This window comes from Caretta caretta, chromosome 1, assembly GCF_965140235.1.
Source record: "Caretta caretta isolate rCarCar2 chromosome 1, rCarCar1.hap1, whole genome shotgun sequence".
Lineage (NCBI taxonomy): Eukaryota > Metazoa > Chordata > Testudines > Cheloniidae > Caretta > Caretta caretta.
The window spans coordinates 16,263,271-16,286,839 of record NC_134206.1 but is presented as its reverse complement, the minus strand read 5'-3'; the positions used below and the strand labels follow the sequence as shown (position 1 = coordinate 16,286,839).

The 23,569-nt window shown below is 47.4% G+C and overlaps 1 protein-coding gene across 1 annotated transcript in view; it reads right to left on the bottom strand.

The window, feature by feature from the left end:
* The window catches only part of MYO7A (myosin VIIA), a 118,652-nt gene extending 95,995 nt beyond the window's left edge, over window positions 1–22,657 (bottom strand). The window contains exons 1-4 of the mRNA XM_048840256.2: window positions 22,012–22,657; window positions 14,857–14,970; window positions 9,808–9,960; window positions 569–753 (exon numbers count right to left, since the gene is read on the bottom strand). Of these exons, the coding sequence (XP_048696213.2) occupies window positions 569–753; window positions 9,808–9,960; window positions 14,857–14,970; window positions 22,012–22,116 (557 nt within the window). The 5' untranslated portion in view covers window positions 22,117–22,657. The remainder of the gene's footprint in view (window positions 1–568; window positions 754–9,807; window positions 9,961–14,856; window positions 14,971–22,011) is intronic.
* Window positions 22,658–23,569: the final 912 nt, after the last annotated feature.

Sequence of the window (23,569 nt, the reverse complement as noted above, 5' to 3'; positions counted from 1 at the left end):
GCACCACCCCCCGAGGCGCTTTTAGTCACTCAGCGGCGCTTTGGGTTTTCGGCGGCACTTCGGCGGCCGGTCCTTCAGTGCCGCCGAACACACCCAGAGCAAGTGAAGGACCCACCACCCCGAAACGCTGCCGAAGACTCGGAGCACCACCGGGTGAGTAAAAATTAAAAAGGCGCTTAATTAATTAAAGGGCCCCCGAAATTGCTTTGCCCCAGGCCCCCAGAATCCTCCGGGTGGCCCTGATTAGTGGGATAGCTCAATCGAAGCTAGAGGACACACGTCTCCCCGAAGTGGAAATTACCCCTCCAGCTCCAGCGCAGATATTCCCATAGACTCTGAACGCCCCGTACACTCCTCCCGGAGGGGCCATACTAACAGGCTGGTGTGAGGAAGTTGACACGGACACTGCCTATGCTGTGCTGTTTGGCTAAATACTCTTTGGACTTTAGCCGTGAGTGCGGTCTACCCTGCACTTTTCACAAGCAACCAAGGTGAGCATGCTCAGCACCTTTGGCAGGATGGAGTCCTAATTCGGGACCCGTGCTGGGCCTGACATTCACAAACCCACCTTATGATGCAACACTGGTCCCTGTTGTTGCGTTGCATGTTGTAGTAGCAGTTGTCAGCTATTGCGAAGATGTGGGGAGGCATCTCCCCAATCTTTTTGTTGGTGTACAGCCGGATCTGCTCTGGGGAGTAGATAGGTAACAGCTGGTAGGGGTTCACTGCCACCAGTATCGAGCCTGTATACGTCTAGGGGAGAAGCACAAAGAAGGTTATCGGGACGAGGTGCCCCACCTGAGCAGCTTTAGTACCCAGGATCAAAGGCAAAGGCAAAACAGGAGAGGGATTTTCAACAGCCACCGGAAAGGCACTGCTCATTTCAAAAAGCCATTTGCAGGGTGACTTCTGGAGTCAAAATGAAGCAAAAGCCCTAACTGTGCAAATCAACACAAACAAACCCCGAACTCTGAGCCAGATTTCAATCACTGTGAAGTTTAGGTCCGGGTTTTCAACGTGGGACCATCTCTGCAACAAACACAGTCAGAGCCACCAGAGACCCACATCTGTCAGGTGCGCTACGAGGGACCACTGCCTTGACTGCCCAAATAATACAGTTGTTTGCAGTGTTGTTGTAGCCCTGTTGTTTACAATTTGACAAACAGCCCAAATAATAAAGGTATGTCACAGAAAAGGCCTTTGATCCATCTCTACCACAGATCTCTCAGGAGCCTGGAGCTGTGCTGTGATATTGGACAGCTACTCCCTGGGGACCTTTGTCACCTTCCTACGACCCTCCTTTTGTGATACTCCTTTGGGGATGTCATGGGGGCGGCAGAGGAGGAAGAGGGTGCAAGCAGCCCCTTCCTCTACACAATCATGCAGAGAGCAGCCTTCATTTGGCAGGAGGTGCTGGGGAAGCCAAAGATGGGGGACATGCTAGCATGGCTGGCAAAGCTAGTGGCCCCAAAGGAGGAGTGTCTGGGGGCAGGGATCCCACAGGCTCACTCCCTGTTTGCGCTGGTGACTCCAGGCAGCACTGCAGACAGCTCAGATTGCAGCTCATTAAAGGTGCTGCTTCTCACCATGTTCCCCCCTAGTGCCTCAGGAGAGTATAATGACAAGGGCATAATGCCGCTAGACAGCACTGTTCAAGGTGCACCTTCTTTCTCCCCCCCGCCATGCACCATGGCCCCTTATATGAAACCAGTTACAGGAACTGACCGCGAGCCAAGTTACATATCCTATGATGTGCGTGAGTGATCGTGCCAAGTTAACTGCTGGCACCTCAGTGCAGCCTCTCTAACTGAAGGGCCCTACTGCAATTTAAGAAGTGCTCCACCGACTGAATGGGAAGAACTAGAGAAAGCTAACGTACACGAAGGAGACAACTATTCTACAAGCGAAATAAAAATTTTTTTGGAAAGAAATAAAATAGAAGAAGGAAGTATTAACACTAACTGAAGCTCTATTACTGCTGTGGAAAATTAGTAAGAAAAAACACCAAGTAGAACCTCTGCCAACAGGCTCTGCTAAGGCTCCATCTCAGGCCCAGGGCAGTTGAGAAGGATCTGAGAGCGGTTTGCCCGCACAACGCTATATAACAAAAGAGCACAGCACGAGACAGAAAGAGTGCAGGTGCGGGCCAAATGGACACTGCTACCCAGAATCATAGAATATCAGGGTTGGAAGAGACCTCAGAAGATCATCTAGTCCAACCCCCTGCTCAAAGCAGGACCAATCTCCGATCTTAGGTGCCAGGATATGAAGATCCCTAGAGTGCAGCACCCACAGGGACACAACTCAAAGAAGAATATCCAGTTTATATAGATAACAGACCAGGACAAGAGTCATGTATCCCAAGCCAAAGGTTAAGGACACAATTTGTCTCCTGGTGGACCAAGTAATGAAAAGACCAATACTGCCTAGAATACGCTATCCAAAGAAAGAGCTGGTCGTTTTAATGCAAATAAATAAATAAATAAATAAATAAAATGCCTTACACCCTTTTAATAGCATGTTCTACTATCACCAGATGGGAGGAGCCAAGTAGCCCATTCCATGGGACCCCTCCCTCGATAAAGAACTCTACTAGGCTTTAACAGGGGTTTGAGCTGCCTGGGAATGCAGCCATGGCAGCTAGCCTTCTTAGACAGCCAATAGGTGACTGACCCTAAGCTTACATAGAGTGAGCTAGAATGTTTCTGTGGTGGTTTCAGGCAATTAATAAAAGATCCCTATTATAGAGTAAGGCACAGTCCAGCTTTCTCTTGCTAACATGTGTTGCAAATTGCAGATAGAGTGAGTTAGAATTTTTACTCACTTTTGGAATCAGCATACTGGGCCAGCACTCTTGAGAAGGCCGGACTAAGAGACCAAGAGACCAGCATGGGCAGCCCCAGTTCAAATTTCTTCCACATAATCCTGCTAATGTGCCTCAATCCTGATTTGGAAGGGATGAGAGGGTAGCTCCATCTCCATCTCTATGGCCCACTCAATCCTTAGCATCTGCTCAGACTTTCAATCAGGCTGACAATTAGTGCCAGCTGTGGAGGATTTTGTCATAGGAACCCTTGTCCACTGGGAGCTGGACTGGACCCCCGAACTCATTTCACAGTCAACAAAAGGGAGTAACTCTCTGATTGAATCCTGGGCTGGATTTGAACTCACAACCTAAAAGATGTCTGAAGTTTTCATGCTGCTTCGTAACTTGGTGAGATTTACAAGTTATGTGGCATTTCTAGGCAATTTTAGGTCATGTTTAACAGTACATAGAGGCAGAAATATCCCATTTCATGTTCTCTTAACTCATTCTCAGAAAGACTGACTTTGCTTCTGGCGCAAGTTTGTGACATCCCCATATTCCAACCTTTGGTGGTAACTTGTATGTCCCGGCCAAGACCCGTGATTCTGACTACAGCCAAAGATCCTTTTAAAGGAGTTAACCATTACTGGCCGGAATGTTTTCTTGATGTTCCCACTGACCTTTCTCTTGTGATCATTGAGAGTCTGTCAGCATAAACTCCTGTGTTATCTCAAGAGACAAGCTTGGTTTGACTTGTTTCTAGTTGACAAATACAACAGCTTGCCCAATTTTAACAGCTGACAGCATTCAAGACTTTGGCCCCCGAACTGATGATGGGCCAAAGGGCAGCTACAAGAAAATATTTGCAATTCCCATTTCCAAGTCTGGTTAAGAGTAAAGCCCCTCTGTTTTGGTGTAAAGATCAGCTTGGCTGTACGTATGGGTGATGGTTCTACAAAAGCTGACAGTTTACACCAGGAAATGCTGTTCCACTGCAAACTCGTTACTGCCCGTGTGACCTACATTTTCATTAGCCACGTAACAAATCCACTCTGTGCCTGATTCCCAGAGCACCCCAAACTCGCCTTGGCTTCAACTGGAGTTTTTGCTGCTCAGAGAATGCAGGGTCACACCATGACCAGATACTCCTGCACTTTAGCAACCCCTATTCAGTAGCAGATGGCTTTGAGTTCATCTCCAGATAGACAAAGCCCTGCTCAGTAACCAAGTGTCATGACAAAACACCCCTGCTACTCAGCACAGGTTTTCTCAGCACACACAAGCATGAGCCATGCAGAACAGCGCTTGCATCACCCTTTTCATTTTGTCATATCTGCTTATTTCCTCCAAACCGGGCTCTTACACATAGCTGGTGATAGCCCTGTCCATCTGGCATCCCATCCGCAGACTCGGTACTTTGCTCTTCTAGGAAAAGACCACATTTCTGTCATTGCGGCAAAGCACTGCAGCCAAAGGGATAACGGTTTGGGTGCATTCATGGGGCAACAGAAAAGCAGCGCAAGACAAATGAGAAACGCCAGGAATGGTGAACGTAAACGAGCGAGCCAGTGGATGATGTCACAATGCGTTGCGGCAATGGAAGGTGGCTCGATTGTTCTGTGCGTTATACTTACCCTCCCGCCACAGTTAGTCTGAGGGTTAAAAAGGAAAGAAGGAAGGAGAAAAAGGAAAATACGTATTGTATTAGAGCAGGATTACAAAAGCCTTTCGCCAAGTCATGGCGAATCTTTTCCCCAAGCTGAACCGGGAAAGACACAGGTTGTCAGAAGCCTCGTTGCAGGATTCATCCGTGATTCAGCAGCGCCGGGAACCCCCTCAAGCAGTGCAGGCCTGTCACGGACCACACTGAGTACTATCACTTTCAGCTGGTGACAGCAAATTGTACCTCATGGAACCGCTGCTTGCTGGGTTGGTCTCTACCACCTCGGCTCCATTCACAGGGACATATGCAGCTGCGCAGAACTGCCAGCCACACTTCCCAAAACTCTACTCACTCTTCCTCTGCCAGGGTGATAGATAATGTAAAGGGATGGTTTATTTACCTGTCAAAATTTCTCTCTCTCTCCAACCAAACCTCCTCCCCTCCTCCCCCTACCAAAAGCCCCTCAGTGATGTGAGAACTAAAAGCCAATCTGTTTTGCTTCATGAGTCAAACAGATTTTAAAATCTTTGACCAAAATCTTACAAAGTTGATGCTTAAAGTTAAGCTCCTGAATGCACATGTAGACATATTTAGGTGGTATAGCTGCGTCCGCGTGAGAAGCACCTTGTCGATCAGACAGCACACTGGTGTTCCTGTCCTGGGAGTGCCCCGGCAGTGGAGACCTGGCCTAAATGTCACCGCAGCCTTTTTGCAGACAATGCGCAAACAGAAACAGGGGCAAAGCTCACTGACTACATTCTTTGCTACAAAGGATTGGCCCAGCTGTACTGCCCAGCTGTCCAAGCCTGTGCTAGTCCCTTTGTCTCCTTCTCCCAGCTTTGGGGAGGCGCAGTCCTCTAGCAGCCATCTCACTTTGCTGTAGAACCGAAGCAGTGTATGGCTAAGGGAATGGGGCAGTACTTCAGCGAGCGCTGGCAAGCCTGGAGTTGTTAAAGAGATTAAAAAGGCATCATTGCGTAGGGGGTAAACTCCTAATGAGAGACAGATACCTGGGGCTGCATTTCGCACATCTAATAAAAGGTTAATGCGTTGGCTGGAGGCACAGACACCCAGCATCCACCGGGCACTCAGAACTCAGCCACCAATCTCCTGTGAAAGAGGGGGCCCCCTCCCTGCTGCACAGAAACCCACAGGAGGAGATCCGTCCACTCCTGCCTCTAAATCAGCAGCTGTTCACAGTCTTTGTGCCCTAGTCAGAGCTAGGCGAGCGCTCACAGGAGCACCAGCCTCTCCAGGGCCCAGGACAGGGCCATCTCGCTGGGTGATTCAGGCTGCACCCAGGTGTGATAGCCCTGGGCTCCAAGAGGCCTCATGCCCGGCAGCTCTCCTGCTGGAGAGGTGCACATCAGCACAAGACTGGCTTCCTGGCACAGTAGCACCCTCGCGTTACCCTCCTCTGGCTTCCTGCTTCTTGGTTTCCGTTTGTTGTCTCTGTCACTTTTCTTCCTCGGACTCACTCTAGAATAGTCTCCCTCTTTGCCCTTCCCGCACACCGAAAACTAGGGACAGGACATTTCAATGGACTTTCTTCCCACGGGGGGCTTCCACTTCCCAGAAAACGACCACAGGATCCCGCCCTGCCTTTTGGGCTGACACCCCCATACATGCCTGGACAAGCCCATTAATTCCACTACCTGAACCTGCCAGGAATGCTGCCGTTCAGCCACAGCTGGCATCCTGACTCCCCCTCCCCCAGACTGTGTCTGCAGCCAGCCTATGAGAAAGGGGCAGCCCAGTCTCCTACATCAGCCATCACTGGCAGGGCCTGACTGCAGGGCTGGGGGCCTGGAAGTCCTGATAGCTAATGGTGGGTTAGACACTGAATCCCATGGGGCCTTGGGCCACCATTTCCAGATTTGGGGCCTAAACCTAGGCTCCTAAATCAATGGCACAAGCATCAGAGGACCTGAATGCTTGTAGCTTCTGTTCATTAAAATCTGAAAATCTGGCCATTTATTCAGATGCCTAAATGTGGATTCGTAAATGTTGGCTTTAACTTCCCTTGCCTCCGTTTCCTCATCTGTAAACGGGATAATACTAATCACCTGCTTCACAGACTGTGGGAATTAGTCAGTTAAACTTTTGAAGATGGATGTATTACTCTCATTGATGCCTATGAAAGACCCCACACGCAGGGAAAGCAGAATATTGGAACCAAGAGGAGAATCTGTCCTCAGTCAATACCACTAAGAAGCAACAGACAGCCTCAGAAACGCTGAGTGAAGACATGACTGCAAAGCAGCTGACCTTTACCTTTACTCAAGACAACTGTTTGTTACATATAAACCAGCTCACCTCACCTAATTCCCAAAAATGCATATTCCAACCTAAGAGGCTATGTTAACCCTTCCCAGTGCATCAGCACATTTCTCTCTAATGAAACAAAAATGTGAGGGAATTATCTTCCACTCAAAGCGACCAGAAAGTTATTGGGAGGATATTGCCCCATCCCCACTGTCTTCTGCCCTTCAAAATCTGTACAATGCAATAGCTGGTGAGACTCTGCAGACCGATTCCTGCAAAGCTGAAGGTGCGTTGTTCAACATCTGGAATGGTGGGCTATTGCTAAGGTTAATATTTTGTCCTGGCTATTTTTAGTAAAAGTCAAGGACAGGTCATGGGCAATAAACAAAAATTCATGGAGGCCCGTGACCTGTCCCTGACTTTTACTAAAAATAACAGGGGAGAAGGGGCCGACCGCTGGGGAACCTGAAGCCTGAGCCCGCCACGGGGGAAGGGGGGCTCTAGCCCCACTGCTGCTGCAGGTGACTGACAGCTCCAGCCCCCGCCACTGTGGCAGGGGTGCAGCCGAAGAAGTCACCGGGGTTCCTTAAAGTCACAGAATCAGTGACCTCCATGAGTAAATTGTATCCTTAGTTATTGCTAAACCTATTCTGACTGCCTTGGTTCTTCATAGGTTTCAAGGCCGGAAGGGAGTATTAGGAGGATGTGGTCTGATCTCCTGCATCACATAGGCCAGAGAATTCACCCAGCTCTGGAACCAAACCCAGCATTTATGAAAGATTTGGAAAATGCTGATGTAACATTTTTTCTCATTTTCACATACCCCCAGTTCCATCTGAGGCAAGGAGCGGAGCTGGCAAAATACCAAAAGAAAAGACTGCTCTTGCCATATTTTTGCCCTACCTGGAAACAGGGTCTGCTAGAAATCTCACAAGTAGAGACAGGCCTGAACCAAACTCAAGCATCTGAACACCCTCAAACTTTTGCGAGGTGTGTGTGTGTGTGTGTGTGTGTGTGTGTGTGAGAGAGAGAGAGAGAGAGAGAGAGAGAGAGAGAGTGAGAGAGTGTGTGTCAGATCTGGCTCTGCAAACAGGCCCCTACTTCTGTGGCGGAGTGCTCTCTCTAGATGTTAGGAAAGCCTGTTCTTGTGAGTTCTCCAGCCGGGCCTTACTGACCTAAGAGGTTTGGATAGTTTTCCTAAGATTCAAACAAGCATCTAGATGACCATAATTGTCCCTTCTGGCCTTAAAATCTACCAGCCTATGAATCACTCATCTTTAAATGAAATCCTTAAATTGTTTAAAAAAAGACCTTAGAGGGTATGTCTAGACTGCAATGTAAGCCCAGGTTAGTAGAACTCAAGTTAGCAGACCCTGGGTTAGTTAACCTAGGGCTTAAGCGTCTACACTCATTTGTAACTCCAGGTTAGGAATTGTTGAACCCCGTATCCTCACTGCATTATGCAGGCCCAAATCCAACCACCCATGTCCCAGACTTCCTAGTGTCCTCCCAAAATATGGCCGCGCTAATGCCTTGTTCGTGGTGCAGCATGGGAAAACTTGACAGCCCACCAAACTTGACTGTCCAGAGGACAAAGAATGTCTGTCTGGGGGATTGTGGGATACTTTTGGTGGATCCCAGAACACAAGTCCAGTGGGGCTGCATCTACACTGCAATGCAATCAGGCTTGAACCCTGGTTTAACTCCAACACTTCATCCCCATAGGATCTTAGCCCGAGCCCTGGGTTAGCATGATTTGTGTGTATACGAAAGGGAGATTAAGCTTGAGCCCTGAGTTTACACTGCAGCATAGGCATTGGTGAGGGCACAAAACGATGTACTTCTGCCATTGGGTGCCTGCAAGCCTTACAATTTAAGAGCTATCCGGAAATGCCCCATTCTTCTGTGGTCACATTGACTATTTGGCAACATCAAATAGCATGCTTGCATGCACTCCAGGTATGTTTTACTTCAGGCACAAACCTGTGCATCTTATGACCCTGCAAGCCCGCAGCCAGCGATTCCGCAACTCTGATAAAACAAACCAAGACCCTTTGATCTCCGACTCCTCCAACTCCTTTTGGAGTTGTAATGTTATAGCAGAACGACTGTGCAACTCAATTTGCCTCCACATTATGTCCTAAATGAAAACCTGTGCAGCTGCACAAGTGCCACGTAGGGCAGAATCTGGGTTGTGGAAGTGTTAGAACCAGCAATGCGGCGTCAGGAGGAAATAGTTGAGTTTGCAAAGCTAGGGAACTGAGCATACCAGGTATGAGATCATTGAGAGACAAACCTGCAAATCCACAATGCTGATTTTACAGTCGCTTTGCTGAGTCAAACAGCACTTAAAGGAGCGTTAAGGCGGCGTGTGCATATCGGGAACTTAAGAGTTCTAAGAAAAATATCGTAGCAATCAAACCGCAGCTGAGAGAAACCAGGAAATTCAGAATGAATAAGTCTTAAGTGCACGCACCAGGTATTGCAAGGTCACTGTGGGAAAACTGCCTTGTCACATCGCAGGTTATTTAATTCCCAGAGCCTGTCACACTGTGGGGATTCTTCAACCACATCCCCTATGCATGTAATCCTCAGTTAGGTCAGCTAAACATGTTGCGATCTTAAAGCGCGCCCAGGCAAATACCTGGGGATGGTTAGTTGTTACCATGGGATCTATAAGTTCCACTTGGACAACGAGAAACTCAGTTTAATGCTTCACCCAAAGCACATTGCTCATAACTGCAGAAACTCCCTGCACTCGGGATCCACTCTCAGGTGTAAACCCAGGCTCCCATGTGGGACTTGAATTCGCTAGCCCAGCGGTGAGGGGCGCTCCCCATTTGGTCACATAAAAGGAATTAGATTTTCTTAACATCCAGAAGATATATCCTTTCCCCAATTCAGTAAACCTCCACGTGTAATGGTATCTCATGTCCTGCAGGAACAGCATGTAAACTTTGCAGCAGACATGGCAGAGAATAGGTACGCATGGGGCTTGGACCAGTTCAGGATAGAAATGAAAATAAACACAACAAAGCTGGGGTGAGATGACATTCTCCGGGTGGACACTCACATAGATAAGGTGCTCTCGGTAACGGATGAGCAGGTTCCTCAGAATCCCAGCTTCATTCAGGTCCCCCAGGCGGATCATGTCCTCCACCCCATGGATAGAGGTCGGGTGCATGGGTTTGATGTGGCTGGCATTGTGAGGGAAAATCCAGTGCTCCTGGAGAGAAAAAGGGGAAAGAGGTCAAAAGTGAGCCTACCATGATATGCACCCGAGACAGATTCAGAAAGGACAGGATGAAAGGATGTATGCAGTACATGGGCATGACAGCCATTAACTTTAAAGGATCATAGTGAAAAGGAAATGATCTCTCAGATCCCTGCAAGACCAGGATATAGCTGTGTTTTAACATCATCAGTTCACATGTGGGACTCACTGTCCCAAAGCACTATTGAGAGCAAAGGCTTAGCAGGATCAAAGAAAAGAAAAGAAAAGAAAAGAAAAGAAAAGGGAATTAGACTTTTATAGACCTGATTCTCATGGAGTTACAGACCCCTTCACACTGATCTGGAAGTATAAAGGGGCTTTAAAAGTGGGTGTGCAATTTAAGACCACTTTAAGCCCACTTTAAGCCCCCTTTGCACTGCCAGAGTGGTGTAAAGGGGCTGTAGTGAAGTGAGAATCAGGCCTTACATGAAAAAGAAGAATATCTACACTATTAGCAAGGATAACAAAATGATAAGGGATACAGAACCTCATGTTTCTGGGTATAAACCAGCCACCAACACTGCTAGTGATGGACGGAGGGGTTTGGCTCATCCTTGTCATATGATGAGATAACTGGCTCTGTGAATGAGGGGAAAGCAGTGGACGTGTTGTTCCTTGACTTTAGCAAAGCTTTTGACACGGTCTCCCACAGTATTCTTGCCAGCAAGTTAAAGAAGTATGGGCTGGATGAATGGACCATAAGGTGGATAGAAAGTTGGCTAGATTGTCAGGCTCAATGGGTAGTGATCAATGGCTCCATGTCTAGTTCGCAGCCGGTATCAAGTGGAGTGCCCCAAGGGTCGGACCTCTGGCCGATTTTGTTCAATATCTTCATAAATGATCTGGAGGATGGTGTGCATTGCACCCTCAGCAAGTTTGCAGATGACACTAAACTGGAGCGAGAGGTAGATACGCTGGAGGGTAGGGATAGGATACAGAGGGACCTAGACAAATTAGAGGATTGGGCCAAAAGAAATCTGATGAGGTTCAACAAGGACAAGTGCAGAGTCCTGCACTTAGGACGGAAGAACCCCATGCACTGCTACAGACTAGGGACCGAATGGCTCAGCAGCAGTTCTGCATTAAAGGACCTAGGGGTTACAGTGGACAAGAAGTTGGATATGAGTCAACAGTGTGCCCTTGTTGCCAAGAAGGCCAATGGCATTTTGGGATGTATAAGTAGGGGCATTGCCAGCAGATCGAGGGACATGATCGTTCCCCTCTATTCAACATTGGTGAGGCCTCATCTGAAGTACTGTGTTCAGTTTTGGACCCCACACTACAAGAAGGATGTGGAAAAATTAGAAAGAGTCCAGCGGAGGGCAACAAAAATTATTAGGGGACTGGAACACATGACTTATGAGGAGAGGCTGAGGGAACTGGGATTGTTAGTCTGCGGAAGAGAAGAATGAGGGGGGATTTGATAGCTGCTTTCAACTACCTGAAAGGGGGTTCCAAAGAGGATGGCTCTAGACTGTTCTCAGTGGTAGCTGATGACAGAACAAGGAGTAATGGTCTCAAGTTGCAGTGGGGGAGGTTTAGGTTGGATATTAGGAAAAACTTTTTCACTAGGAGGGTGGTGAAACACTGGAATGCATTACCTAGGGAGGTGGTGGAATCTCCTTCCTTTGAGGTTTTTAAGGTCAGGCTTGACAAAGCCCTGGCTGGGATGATTTAGTTGGGGATTGGTCCTGCTTTGAGCAGGGGGTTGGACTAGATGACCTCCTGAGGTCCCTTCCAACCCTGATATTCTATGATTCTATGATTCTGAAACATCCATTACTGGTCAGTTGTGGAAATGGGTTACTAAACTAGAGGGACCATCGGTCTGACAATTCCTGTGTCCATGAAATGGGGATTTAGATGAATGGGTCAAAGCTCCATTTACCCTTTCCTTGAGCTGCTCTGAGGAGGACTGCAGAGGCATTTTGATTCCTGAAAACCTATTATTCTTTATTCTCTTTGGAGCAGGGACTATTTCTTAGCCAGCATTTGTACATAGGGTGACCAGAGAGCAAGTGTGAAAAATCAGGATGTCGGGGGGGGTGGGGGGGAAAGGGAGGATGGTCCCAATAAAACCAGGCCATCTGGACACCCTATTTGTACAGCACCTAGCACAATGGGGCCTGATCTTAGCGGGGGCCTCTAGGCACTGCTGTAATATAAACAATGAGAATAATTACTGCATTCAGCCACTTTTCTGATCTTGGTAGCCAGATCCACTGGGTTTCACAGGCTGCCCGGTTCATCCCTGACCTGCTCTCAAGGTTTTGGAGCTTCAGGTTTGTACATCACCTTAAGCAAGTTTGTCCTTTCAGGTTTGGCAAATTATTCCTGTGGTTTAATTGGCTCTGGAGCCAAAAACGGGCACTTTAGACGGATCCAGCCGGGAGCTCATGGAGACTTTGCTCAGAGGCTGTGCTGCATGACATGACCTACAAAGCTATTCTGTAACTCGGGTTGTCCATGGTCCAATTGCACAAACCCAAACACCCTGCCCCGCCCCAAGGCCCTGCCCCACTCCCTCGATCCCCCCTCCCTCCATTGCTCACTCTCCCCCACCCTCACTCACTTTCATCGGGCTGGGGCAGAGGGTTGGGGTGCAGGCTCTGGGCTGTGGCAGAGGGGTTTGGAGAGTCGGAGGGGGCTCCAGGTTGAGCCTGGGGGTTGGGGGTGGAGGAGGGGGTGCGGGCTTAGGGTGGGAGTTTGGGTACAGGAAGGGGCTCAGGGCTGGGGCGGGGTGGAGGAGGGGGTGAGGTGTGCGGGCTCCAGCCAGGCAGCACTTACCTCAGGCAGCTCCCGGAAGCGACCGGCACGTCCCGCTGGCTGCTATGCTCAGGGGTGGCCAGGCGGCTCTACTTGCTGCCCCTGCCTGCAGGCACCACCTCCACAGCTCCCATTGGCCGTGTTTCCCAGCCAATGGGAGCTGCGGAGTTGGCACTCAGGACGGGGCCAGCGCACAGAGACCCCCCTGGCCTCCTCCTGCATCTAGGAGCCAGAGGGATGTGCCGGTGGCTTCCGGGAGCCACGCAGAGCCAGGGCAGGTGGGGAGCCTGCCTTAGCCCCACTGTGCTGTTGATTAAAGGCAATCCGGGAGATTTTAATAGGAGATGGAGGCTGATTCTGGGAGACTCCCAGCCAATCCAGAAGGGTTGACAACCCTACTGGTAAAAAACCAAGAAACTGGTACAGATGACTGGGGCTGGCTACTGAAGGGCTCGGTGGGAACTCAGGAGCAGATTAGGGAAGATGTTAGTGGGGATCCTATAGGAGAAGAGGAGTGGCTAGCAGGAGCAGTGGTAACTAAAAGCCCTAATCTAAAGTATTTATATAGGCCCTGTGATAGAGTGCTGGGAAACAGCACCTCATGCAGCCCTCTGGTGACCATAACCACAAGTAGTTGCTCTGGAGTAGCCCTGATTAGGAAGAGCTGCACCTCATTGGTGGACTGGGATGGGCTGAGGAGAGCCCCAAAGGTTAATTAGCTCATTACCCAAGAGGTAGAGAAGGCACAGGAAGGACATGAGAGAGTGACAGGCTTCTCAGAGAAAGAGACCCTCTGTCTTTCCCTCTCCTTGGCTGGGTGAGCTAAGGACTATATGTTATGATAAATACAGAGCTGCAAAGGTTTGGACAGGCGGTAGGAAAGAACAGTGTAAATAAACAGCACAAAGCATTTTCTCCGAGTGGTTGGTTTGTGGCTAGAAAAGAGACAGGAGCAGGACAAGGCCCTGTCACAGCCTCCCTCCCCCCCATCACTGTCATGTCTGACCTCACAATCTTGGATGTATTTATCCTCTCAACCCTCCTCCCCCTGTGAGGCAGGGCAGTGCATGTGACAGATACTGCAATTTCCTGCAGTATCCTTGGAAAACCTCATTGTACTAAGTTTAAATCTCTTTGGAGTCCATTGTATTAAAGGCAAGGCTTATGTATTATTGTTAAGGCTCCGATTAGGTCACGGGATCCAGAACTTCCATTGACCTCGGTGATATTTTCTGCCCCGGGGCTGGAGCTCCCAGCCGGCCTCTGCACTGCTCCCAGCTCCCACCCTGGAAGGGGGAATACATCCCTGACAAAATGGGGAGGCGGGTTCAGCTCAGCACTCATTGCTGCTGGGGCTCCAGGGTCCCCCTGCCACTGCAGTGAGAGGGAGCTCCAGGGTCGCAGGGGCTGAGCAGTTCTGGTGGTGGGGGCGCCGGCCACAGCAGCAGGGAGCACCAGGGGGTTCCCCGCCACCTGCAGCAAGCGGGAGCTCTGGGGTCACCCACAGGAGATGGGCTGCTGTGGGGGTCCCCTCACCTGCCATGGTGGCTGGGAGCTCCGGCACAGAAAGCGTAAGGGACTTGCCAAGGTCATACAGAAACCTATGGCACAGCAGGGAATCGAACCAGGTCTCCCAAGTCCCAGGCTAGCACCCTAATCCCTGGACTATCCCTCCTCTCCAATAAAATAAACTGGAAACAGGAAAAGGCTTAAATAAGCCCCTTTAATTGGCTCTGAAATAGACAAGTTGTTCACTAGCTACTTTGTGTTACTGCACTGTCTTGTTGTGGTCGCCCTTGTCAAAGTTACTCCCCCCGCCCCCTTTCTCTCCTTTTGTTTGTTACACCTCCTCTGTGTATCTTGTCTTCCACCTATGTCCTTGGGGACTGGGACTATCTCATGTTGTGTGGTCCCGATCCAAAGTCTATGGGAGTTCATGGAAAGAATCCTATTGATTTCAATGGGTTTTGGATCATACTGTGCATCTGTACAGCACCCAGTGCTTAACCCTATTTGGGGCCCCTACATCTGACACTAATACAAAGGACACACAATCACAGTCCTCTTCTCCTTCATACATACGTTGCCTTCATCGTCCACCACCTGGATCTGCCCAGAGTCACAAAGTTTGACCACAGCTCCGATGGGAACGTCGAATTCCCGACCGGTTTTGAGGTCCATCCATACATAATCCCCCTGAAACGAAACAGAGGATAGGCATGTTCTCAGTGAAGATGAGCAGAAGAACACAGCACTGCAGGGAGGACTCAACATTCCCGGATAGAGTCATTTCTGAATGTTTTACTTCAAAACACGGGTGTGAGTGCAAGCGACCTCCTTTGTAGTCCATACAATACCCAAGTCCATAGTGCTTTTCATCAGTAGCTTTTCATCACTTCACAAAAGGAGGGTAAAGTATCATTGTCACCATTTTACAGATGTGGAAACTGAGGCACAGGGGGGAAGTGACTTGCCAGCAGGCCAGTGCAGAGCTGGGAATAAAGCTCAAGTCTCCTGAGTCCCAGTCCAGTGCCCTACCCACTAGGCAACAATGCTACCCGTTCCTCATAGGCGGGTCATAAGGCTAGCGTGAGGCAACTAGGCCCTAGCACTGCAATGTATGCTACCTCTCTCATCCAGTTTTGGCAAACTGACCTGCTGCTAATCAGACCGTTACTCATGGGAAACCCTTTCACGTGTGTAAAATCTAGTCTGCCCCTTTTTCAATACAATATATTTTAAAACAACATCACAGGCAGAGGGTGGGCATGGGAGGGACATTAAAAGAAAACCAACAAGAGACACAGGTTCAGTCTGATCTGAACCCGAAAGCCTCCCACACCAGAATCAAATGTGTTGACAAATGGTCCCATCAGAGGGGCGTGCACATGGAGTACTGCCTAAGCCAGTGCAAAACGATGAACAGAGGGGTCGGACCAAACCCGGCCTTTCCTCTGTGCAACGGGAAGGTCTGAATCCACACAGGGGCCCAGGGAAAGGTGCTGAGGGCCCGAATCTTGTGCTGTGACCGTTCTCACATGACAGGAAGCAGGAGACAGGGGAAAGATTGTTTATTTTGCCGCTGGGCAGTAAATGTCTTTGGCTAGTCCAACGTATAGCTGACACTGAAGAGAACCTGGAATGGAGGGCAGTGCCCGTGTACTGTCTGCAGACAACAGGTTGCTATCTCTGCATGGGCAGCAGTCTGACTGCGGCTTCCAGCTCAGTCTCACCTGCACAGAACAGCTTATTCTCAGCCCAAGCAAAAGTGACTCCGATGCAAGCATGATGCTGTGACTAGAAAGCAGGCTTTAGACATATCACCCTGCATTCCCTAATGCAGTCAATGGGAATTTTGCCTGAGTAAGGACTGTCGGATCAGGCCACTAATGTGACCCCACATTTCCTACACGGGTTTTAAATTACTCCTCTCCACGAGTTGTTCACCATTGTCCTCAAAGAAGGAGGAACCAACCTTCAATGAAAACATGAAATTCTTTCCTGCCTCTAAACCCGATCCTGGGAGGTGCTGAGCCTCCTCCAATTCCACTGCCGGCAAAGGGAGTTAAGGGCACTCTGCACTTTCTGCAGCAATTTCTTTCATAGCCAACTAACAAGGAATATAAAACATTGCTAAACATGTATCACTCTGGTCATCTACCCAATGGGAATGGAGAGGATGAATAACCCTTTGAGGGCCATATGCTCCTCTTGGACTAGATGACCTCTTGAGATACCTTCCAGCCCTACATTTCTTTGATTTAATGAAACCTACATCCAGAAATTGACTTAGGCGATGCACTGTACATCAGTGGTTCCCAACCATTTGAAGGTGGAACCTCCACCTTTTGCAACAGATTGCTAGATGGCTGTCCCCCAGGCCTTGGGTCAATTGCTACCATCTCTCCTTGCTGCTTCTCCTTTCTTCCAGCCCTTTACTCTCTCTCTCTCTCTCTCTTCCTCTTCATCCCTAGGATCTCGTTTTTTTCTGTTCTATGTATGTTTTTCCTTTCTATTTTTAATGCAATTTTACATTTAAGCTCCCCCAACCCACCAGAAGGCTACAGGCTGTTCAGGCTGGGGGCTGTCCATCTGCGGCTCTAGGCGGAGATGCATGCACTCTTGCTGTTTGCACCTGCTGTCTTGGCCTCCATGGACTGCTACCCTGGGAGCTGCTGCGGCATCAGGGAGGCAACGTCTTCAATACGCCACCCAATCCACGGCGCGGTAATGCTTTTGAGGTGGGGGTCACGGGTCACGCAGCTTTCTCCACTCCTAATACTTCTCCACTCTGCACCCAACTCTTGCCAACCCCGAGTGTTCCAAAATCATGAGTCAGGCCACAAAAACCATGAGATTTTTTTAAATAATAAATGTTAGACTCATCTTCTTGGCCTTCTGGTTTCTAAGCCCTTCGGGTGAACTTGCTTCACCCTTTTGCTCTGTTCTCCTCAACGATGCAGGCTAGAAGACTGCTCTTTTCTAAACGAACCTGAGGTTCTCAGGTAATCTCTTGCTTCCAGCAGCCACGGCCTTCAGAGAAACCACAAATATTCCAGGACTTACAATAAGATGGTGAGAGTTGGCAACACCGGTACCCCTACTGTGCTAGCTTATTGTATTAGCACACACTCAGGCACTGTACTATGCTGCCTTTTGCCTAAATACTGACTGTTAAAGTCATCATTCAGGCCAGTAACTTAAGCAAACTCTCGATGTTTTCAGGGAGTTTTTCCTGAGCAAGGTTTGAAAATTCTAGGCCAGCTCTGGCAATGGCAACCCTACTGTTTAGTACAACAGCATGTGTTAGGATATAGATATTCAGGCCTGCCTGTAAAGGCCTATACTTTAAGAATGTAGGTATACGTTTATCATTTTGCTAGTAATAGAGGTATACAAGAAAGAATCTGTGTAAGGGCCTTCTCTCACAGTGACAGTCTGAGGCCCTGTACTTAGGCCAATGCCTTTGGCTAAGCAGCAGGGGCAGCCATAAGCTGGGAAGCGACCGGTCACATCCTCACATTCCAAACTAGTCAATATGGGGCTGTTAGGAAGGTGATCCGATCTATCACCTCCAGAGAAAGGGAAGAGCCTAGAAGACGTAAAAGGAAATTTAGGTTGATAGTTTTCTGTCTGGTAAGAACTCACTTACCAATAGACACAGCTAAGAAACCTTTATGTCTTTATAGATGTAGTTGTGAAATCCTCACTTCTGTACTGTTTTGTCATTATAGTTCCCACTTTGCTATTGTTTATTTGCATGGTCTCTGTCTGGTTCTGTGATTGCTTCTGTCTGCTGTATAATTAATTTTGCTGGGTGTAAACTAATTAAGGTGGTGGGATATAATGTTAGCTAATCATGTTACAATATGTTAGGTTTGGTTAGGTAAATTTCAGTAAAATGATTGGTTAAGGTATAGCTAAGAATATTACTATATAAATTAGGGGCAAACAGGAAGTAAGTTGGGATTCGAAAATAAGGAAAAAGGAACTTGCATTTAAGCTTGCTGGAAGTTCACCCCAATAAACATCGAATGGTTTGCACTTTCGGATTTTGGGTATTGTTGCTCTCTGTTCATGCGAAAAGGACCAGGGAAGTGGGAGAGTGAAGGAATAAGCTCTCTAACAGCATGGTACTATCCCTGGATTATACAGCCATATGCAAGTTATAATTAAAATACAGTATCTTGTTATTAAATAGTCAACTACTTTAAACTCTGCTACCCATATCTACCAAGTTTTATGCATCTCCATGTATAGCATTTATGCACATTAATTATAGAGCAAATTTCCTTATTTGCATCTTATTTGCATATAAATGTATATTTCAGCTTTTTTTAAATGTATGTGTGACAGGTTGGACCCCCCTTTTGGGATGCCACCTGATGTGCTGGGGTTTAACTGAGCTTCCCCTGCTCAATCAGTCTGAGTTCCCTCTTACTGCTTTGCTGGATTAGGCTCTCCGGCCTCTTGCAGCACACACACACAGGTAGGGCCACACCCAGCTGCAGACACAGACTGGAGTCAGCTCTGTGAGAGAGGGCTCCCCCAGCACTCACGTGCACACCACTTTTAGGGGTACAAACCCAAAGATTTATGAAATTCACCACCTCCTTCAATGTGGAGGGAGATATGCACAACTTCTTGTCCCCCCCCCCAAGTTAGACATTTCATAAACTGGGTTATATTATAAACAAGAAATAAGTTTATTAACTACAAAAGGCAAATTTTAAGTGAATATAAGAGATAACAGAACAAAGCAGATTACTGACCAAATAAAGCAAAATATGCAAGCTAAGCTCAATATACTTAAGAAACAAAAATGTAAATTCCCATCCTAAATGTTATTTTAGGCAGGTTGCAAAGTTTCTGTGGTTCAGAGTTCCAGTTATATTCCTTTTCAGACTGGACCCCTGTCTCAGTCTGGACTCCCCCTTGCCTTCCCTTCAGGTGGCTTTAGTAGTCTTTCTTCTTGGGCAGACAGGCCATGGAGAGGAGGAGTCCCATTTGCCATCCTCCCCACCCTTAAATAGGATTTACATAAGGTGGGAATCCTTTGTTTCCCAAACTTGATCCCCCTTCTCTTCCAGTGGAAAGTTACAAGAAGTCCCAGGTAATGTTTAGTATCAGGTGACAAGACCACCTGACCTAATAGTATCACAGTTACGTCCCCGGATACCTCCCAGGAGGGAGAGGGATTAGTATCTTCCTGGTTTTGTTGTTCCTTCCTGATGGTTCATCAAATTTTATGGCCTGTCGTCTGGTGGGTGTCTTCCCAATACACACCCAGTTGTAACTGTTACATAGTCCATATTTCTAACTTTAGATACAAAAATGATACATGCATACAAATTGGATAATCACATTCAGTAAAGTATAATCTTTCCAATGATACCTCACAAGACCCATCTTCCATAAAGTATATCTCAATTATGTCATATTCATACCATAAGCACATTTTCCTAAAGAATATGGAGTGAAACATTACAGTATGGATTTAGAGTTTGTGAAAGGCTTCATCCAAGATTGATAGACCTGGTGATGAAGCCCTGGGCAAGTTTCCCTACACACACTGCCCTGTCAGCATGCCACACTCTTGATCTGGGATGGGGACTTCCTCAGCAGGGGGAGCCAGAGCCTGGGGATTGTTGAAAGCTTCCCCCACTCTTCCCCTCCCCTCCCGACTTTTCACATTTACTGTCTGGTCACCCTAATTTGGCTCCTCATATTCTTGCTTTGCCTTTTCTATTAGCAGAGCCCCTTCTCCTAGGGCTCTATGCCCCTCTGGCACCAGCAGGGGGACTAGAGAGAGCAGAGACAGAGCTGGCTGCCTACAGAGGAGGCCCCACATTGCCTCTAGTGGCTGAGACTTGCTGCTACAACTCCTGCTCTCAAACCAGCTCAATGCGTGAGGCTCAACTGAGCTGTGCGAAAGTGTGACAGAGCCCCCAAATGCAGGAGTGTCTTAGCACTGACGACATTGCCTAATACATAAACAGCTCCTTACAGTCCATGTTACACAGCAGTGCCACCAACTGGATTGTTACTAAAGACAATTTCGTACTTTCAGCCTCTTTGTTACACAGGGTGAGTAACACTGCAAATGACTGGATGTAGCCACTCAGATGCAGTTGGCTTCGATAAACATTGGCTCTGATTCCCTGTAACTCTTTGAAAAGTTAGAGTCAGATTCTCAGCTGGTGTCAATCAGTAAAGCCGTATTGAATTAATAATAATAACAACAATATTTGTTTACTGTTGCAATGTGCTTTGAGATCCTCTAATGAAAGGGGTTATATGAATCAGTAAACCAATTGATGTCTATGAAGGCATTCCAGTTTATATCAACTAAGGCTCTGGCTGTTACTGTTTAAAAAAATAATCTTATAATTTGGCTCAAAACGTCTTCAGAAGTACCTGATAAATAAGGAAAATAATTATATGCTTAGAGAATCAAAAATAGATACCTTATCTTTAGAACTAATTGAAAAATTGGTAGAAGAGGAAAGAAAAAACATATGGGTAAAGTAAGTTACATATTGTTCAATTATATATCAGCTTAAATTGTATACTTTAGCAATTATACTTTAGCTTCTTTAAGTGGAGGATCTCAAAGCATTTTACAATAGTTGACAGTATTATCCTCATTTTATAGTTGGTCAAACCACAGTGGACAGAACCCAGGTCTCTTCTTCTAAGCCCCTAATTGCCAGAGAATGCTCAAAAGTACAATAAAAATTACATTATACCCCTCAAAGAAAATATTTTATACCTGCGTTCTGGGGGTCAGTACTAAGCAGCCGAGTTTCGTGGCCCATTATGTCACCAGACACCAGAGATAAATACATAGCCCAATACCATGAAGTATAGTTTTATACTTCTCTTCTATTGTATGCCACTGTACTACAACAAATAAATAAATGATTTGACTAGCTAACATACTGGATATTAATTTTTTCAAAATGCCCTGTAAGTACAAATTAAAATTACATTTGTTAACACTGGCCAAAAAGGCAATTGTGATGGCCTGGACTAACTCAGCTAGACCCACCATATCCCTATTTCCTTTTTCTGCTTGGAAAGGGCTTGATGCAAAGTCCACAGAAATCACTAGGAGTCTTTGTACTGACTTCAGTGGGCTTTGGATCAGGTTCAATGGAAACAAAAACATCTGCCCAGGACATTTCATGGTGATTGGCGCTGGGCCATTAAACACCTCAATTAAACTGGTCAATAATCCTCATGAAATGCCCTGCATCTTGGTAGTTTGGGGTTAATTCAAGATATAGGGCGCAGCACCACAGAACCAAGAACACTTTCAGTCATTTCATAAATAACCATATCTGAACCAACCAGTAGTAGCCACTATGCTAGGCACATTCCAAACCCTCCCGACCCTGCCCCCAGGAGCTCACAATCTCAGGACAGAGGCGAGGGGAGGGGGAACAGGCAATTTATATACAAGTCAACTCGATTCACTGTAATCAGCACAGTAGAAGTGTTGTTGTTTTTTTTTAAGAGGGGCATAAATGTGGCCAGAGTAGGGGCTTTACAAATGAGCTCAGGGATGTTGTACCATTCACGGGGAGGGGCGGGGGGCACAAAGAAGGAGGTGCAGATGTAATTGTGTGAGAAGCTGGCACAAGCCCTACAGAGGATCAAACTGTAATGTGATATAGATTTCAAAGGAGTCTGAAAGCCATTGTCAGCATTTAGAGCCAGTGGCCCTTATCTTACCGATAAAAGAGTCCGGGGTTTCAAGGCTTGGCTGACATTCCGGAGCAGCGTCCATTTGCCCTGGTCCTTCTCTTCAGCATCCACCGCACTGGAGCACTGCTGCATGTTGATGGCTTTTGCCTCTTTAGCATTCTAGAGAGACTACTGCACTTCCCTGGTTCCTACACATACTCCACTAGCTGGCAAGGAATCTTCAAAGATATCAGCTGGTTTGCTTTATGCCTCCTGTTGCAGAACAATGATCATAAGCACTCACTTCTGCGGCAAGGAACTGTTTGTCTTGGGTCACAGTGTGGTTCTTGGAAAAGATTTTCTCCTAACAGGAGAGTTTCCAAAGAAGAGCTTAAGGAAAGCTTTAGCTTTTCTCATGGCTCACCACTGGAATATGCTAGAACTATCCCGAATTACTTTGCATTGTGGGAATCTATATACTGAGCAGACAACAGTGTGTTTCTCCACTTACAGTCCTCCCAGCGTCTCCAGTAATGGGTGATCTTCGGTAGGAGATGTAAAGGAAGCTGCAACCAGCAATTCGGACTTCAGGCCTCCTGAAAATGTCACTGTAAGATTCAAGGCAAAACTCTTTATTTCACTGTGACTTCTTTCCTTTCCCTTCCTTTCTCAGTGAAATAACTTGTCAGCAGCTTGATGTCTGTCAGGTCTGAGTCGCTGAATACTCTTGGATACTTATTAATCCACAAGTGTAGTCGTCCCCATGTAACACATGGCTTTTAATTAACCTAATACCTTGCAACACCAAATTAACCAAAGCGCAGTGGGAACCCAAAACCAAAGGCCATCTGGATTTTCTTTAAACTGATCACCCACAGCAGTTCCATAGCAACTGGATTTTAAATAATTGAGTGGAAGGTGTTCTGAGATGCATTACTTGCATAGCTTCATGGGATAACTCAGGCTAAACTATAGATTGAAATTACCTGCAAGTGTGAATAACAACATCAACATAATTACAGTATGCTTTGCTTTTCTAGGGCCCAATCCTGCAATCCTTGCCCATGGGAGTAGTCCAGAGAACTGCTCTCATAAGGACTATTTGTATGAGTAAGGGTTGCAGGTTTGGGCCCCAATCACACTGCTCATCTAGGACCCCAACTCACTGCGTAAACATGAAATATGACCGCCTGGGATTAAAGTCCCTAGGATCAGAGTCAGCGGAGTGCATTGTATTCCAGCTCCATCTTCATCAGCTCCTGCTACACACCCTAGAACACCTCCCCCACACCTCCAGGTGACCAGTTCAGGATTCCCCCCAACCTGGGAAATCATCAGTTGCCCGTTTAAGGCAATGTAAGGTCATTTTGCACCACTAAGGCTTGTCTAGGCAAACAGTGAGTGCGTGGCAAGCTGGAGTGTACGTCTACAGTGCACTAGCCTGCCACACGCTGCATCCGAGTGGGCCCTGCTGCTGTGCAGACTTCCACCTCCTCTGCTTTGAAATGGGAGCAGGTCAGTGCTCACTAGGAAACTTTGAGTGAGTGGTAGCAGGGTCCACATGGACAGTCAGTGTGTGGCAGGCCAGTGCGCTGTAGATTGACAC